At 51.8% G+C, this 2,653-nt stretch overlaps 1 protein-coding gene across 1 annotated transcript; it reads right to left on the reverse strand.

Annotated features, from left to right (window-relative positions):
- Positions 1 to 572: 572 nt before the first annotated feature.
- Positions 573 to 1,866, reverse strand: GUITHDRAFT_156038 (hypothetical protein). The gene is made up of 7 exons (XM_005820385.1): positions 1,681 to 1,866; positions 1,600 to 1,622; positions 1,351 to 1,544; positions 1,155 to 1,218; positions 1,059 to 1,109; positions 758 to 816; positions 573 to 700 (listed from the first exon to the last, which is right to left on the reverse strand). The coding sequence occupies exons 1-7, from the start codon at positions 1,790 to 1,792 to the stop codon at positions 649 to 651; spliced, it is 555 nt and encodes a 184-aa protein (XP_005820442.1). The 5' UTR covers positions 1,793 to 1,866; the 3' UTR covers positions 573 to 648.
- Positions 1,867 to 2,653: the final 787 nt, after the last annotated feature.

Genomic DNA, 2,653 nt, shown 5'->3' on the forward strand with positions numbered 1-2,653 from the left:
ATGGTACCGGTACAGGACATCGACCCTTCACTGACCCCCCTCCCCGATCCCCCTCAAGGTGACCCCACCCACATCCACCCAAAATGAGACATTATTACTATTGGATTCTCCAGGCCCCACCTCCTACACCCCTACCATAGTTGGAGGGGTGGTATGTTTCAAGAATATTGAGAGTTTGATCAGAATCCCAAAGTTTTATCCTACCCTACCCTAACATTTTCCTACAAAATATTACTTGTCGTGGGGGTGATAAAGTTTAAAGGTTACTCGCACAAGTGGAAGTTGCACAAGTGGAAGTTTCATTAGGGGTGGGTATCCGGGGTTCGAAAACAAAGTTTTAAATGACGGTACTGATCAAATGAATAAGAATGAGGTATCAGTACCGAGCATGAACATTCTATTTGTACCGAATACTCTATATCCTGGCATATTGGCCTCTCATTGACATTTATAAATGTATATAATCAGTAAATATGTATATTGCAACCGGAAATGTGTACCAACTCTGTAGATATCACTACAAATATAAAACCCTCGCTAAAAACCATAGGTTGCTGACCCTAGCGGCCGCCTGGTACAATCTCGGCTCTGATGAGATAAACCCCGAGATAGTGACCTGAGATCGAAAAGACTCCATTTCACCTCCCACTACTTTTTGGGCAGTCCGCCCGACAGCTTGGAGTTGGTAAAGCCATGGCTGCTGAACAGACCGCAAGTCAGTGACGTCGACCAAGGACCAGTCATCAGCAGAGATCACATGAGGAAATCGATCGTCGTTGAGCTGTGCTCTCCTTGCAGCTCGATGCACTTTTCCTCCTGCAGGACAACGCCAGTAGCCGGCAAACAATCAATCGCCCATTACCCCATCCCTTCTCCCTCCCTCGCCATCTTGCCCACACCCCATCCCACCCAACCGCACTTTCCCCCGTTCTAATCCCCCTTACTGTCGTTCCCATCTCCCCCGCCTTTCCATCTCCACCCGCCGCCCCTCTCCCAACTAGCAGCAGCAGCAGCAGCAGCAGCAGCTACACAACAGCACGCATTGCTTGCGTCCTCACCGTCACTTTGCCTCCGGAACCAACTTTGACCTTGAGATCCTTCAGCATGGCCTGTCCCAAATGACTCGAGCTAGCATGGCAGAGCATTCGCAGCACCTTTAGGTCGTCCATAGGGATCCCTTCAAACCCTTTCGCTACAGTGACTGTTTTCCCTCCCTTCCTGCAGGCAACTAGTCATCTTCGCATCATCCCCTCACTCCATGTTCTCTGCTCGCCTCTTCTCTCTCTTCTTCTACACCCTGACCCAAAACTCGCTTCCTCCCTCAGCCTCTGCGTCTCATGACGTTCTTACCCTGCTCTTGTTACTTCCACGCGGATCTTCAGCTGTGACTTGTCCGCCGGCTTCGCTGCAAGCGCGCTCTCCTTCGACGGCCTTGCTGTGGCTTTCTGTACGGTCACTTTGCCCTTCCCCTTCTTAGCAGGCAGAGATTCCTCCTCGAACGAGCTCCAACTCGTCATCCCCTTCTTCAGCTTCTCCGCAAGCGCCTGAAGGCGTCAGCAGCAGAAGTAAGGAGGAGGCACAGTCGACGGGAGTTGTCACCTGAAGATCTTCGTTGCTCGAGCCTGGGAAGATGCAAGAGAAACTCAGCTCATCGTCATAGGGGATGGTTGACTCCTTCACCTCCTTGCGACGCTCTCAGGGCAAGACTTTGTTGCCCTACGTTGGGTGACAGCAGGAATGCGGTGCAAAGTGACAAGAGTTGCAAGAAAAGGAGGAGTCTGAAGGGTAACATTGTAAATACGATGGCCTCGGGTGGTTTTTGCTCCCCTCAGTACATTCCCTCCTCGACCGTGATACCAGTTAACTGAAGAACAAGTTGTCAGGCTGAAGGAACAGGCCTTGCACTCTTTCATTGATGCAAATTATGGATAGAAGGAGAGCTTCCATGGAAGTCGAGAGAAGCCAGACTGTGATGAGCACGGTTGCTACAAGGACGAGAGCAGAACATGAGGAGGAATAAACGTGTAGAAGTAATCTTGATTTCTATTGCTAGTGTATCTCTGACCTTTACTTTACCGCAATGATCTGTTCCTCACCTTTCCTTTTCTTCACCTTTCCCTGTCTCCCAATGTCTCCTCTTCTCTCCTTTCCCCCTTCCCTCTCCCTTCCCTCCCCGCCCCCCGCCCCAAATCCGTTTATCACCTATCGCCCGCGCTTTCCCTCCTCATTTGCCTTCTTTGTTCTTCATCGTCCTTCTCTCCTCCTCTCCTTCTTCCTCCTCTCTCCCTCCTGCTCCTCTCCCCACTGCATCGCACGCGCAGCATTTCTTTTATAACCAGACCTACCCTATGAGGCGAAGGTACGGTACTGCATTGGGCACGTGAAGTTCAGGTCTGCCAGCTTCACTGGTGCTGAATGCAGTGCAGAATGCAGTGCCCAATGCAGCAGCCAATGCAGGCAGAATGCAGAACACAATGCGGAACCGTCATGCTAGGAAGCAGCCAGGGAGCCGGGAACCATGGAGACAAGGAGATGGAAGATGGAGGAGAGGGAGAGGGAAGGGAGAAGAGATCAAGAAGAAGTGAGGAGGGAGCGGGGGGGAGGCGGAGGGGGGGGGGTGGGGGGGGGAGGGGAAGGAGTCGAGGAAGGTAGG

This window comes from Guillardia theta (assembly GCF_000315625.1).
Source record: "Guillardia theta CCMP2712 unplaced genomic scaffold GUITHscaffold_179, whole genome shotgun sequence".
NCBI lineage: Eukaryota > Cryptophyceae > Pyrenomonadales > Geminigeraceae > Guillardia > Guillardia theta.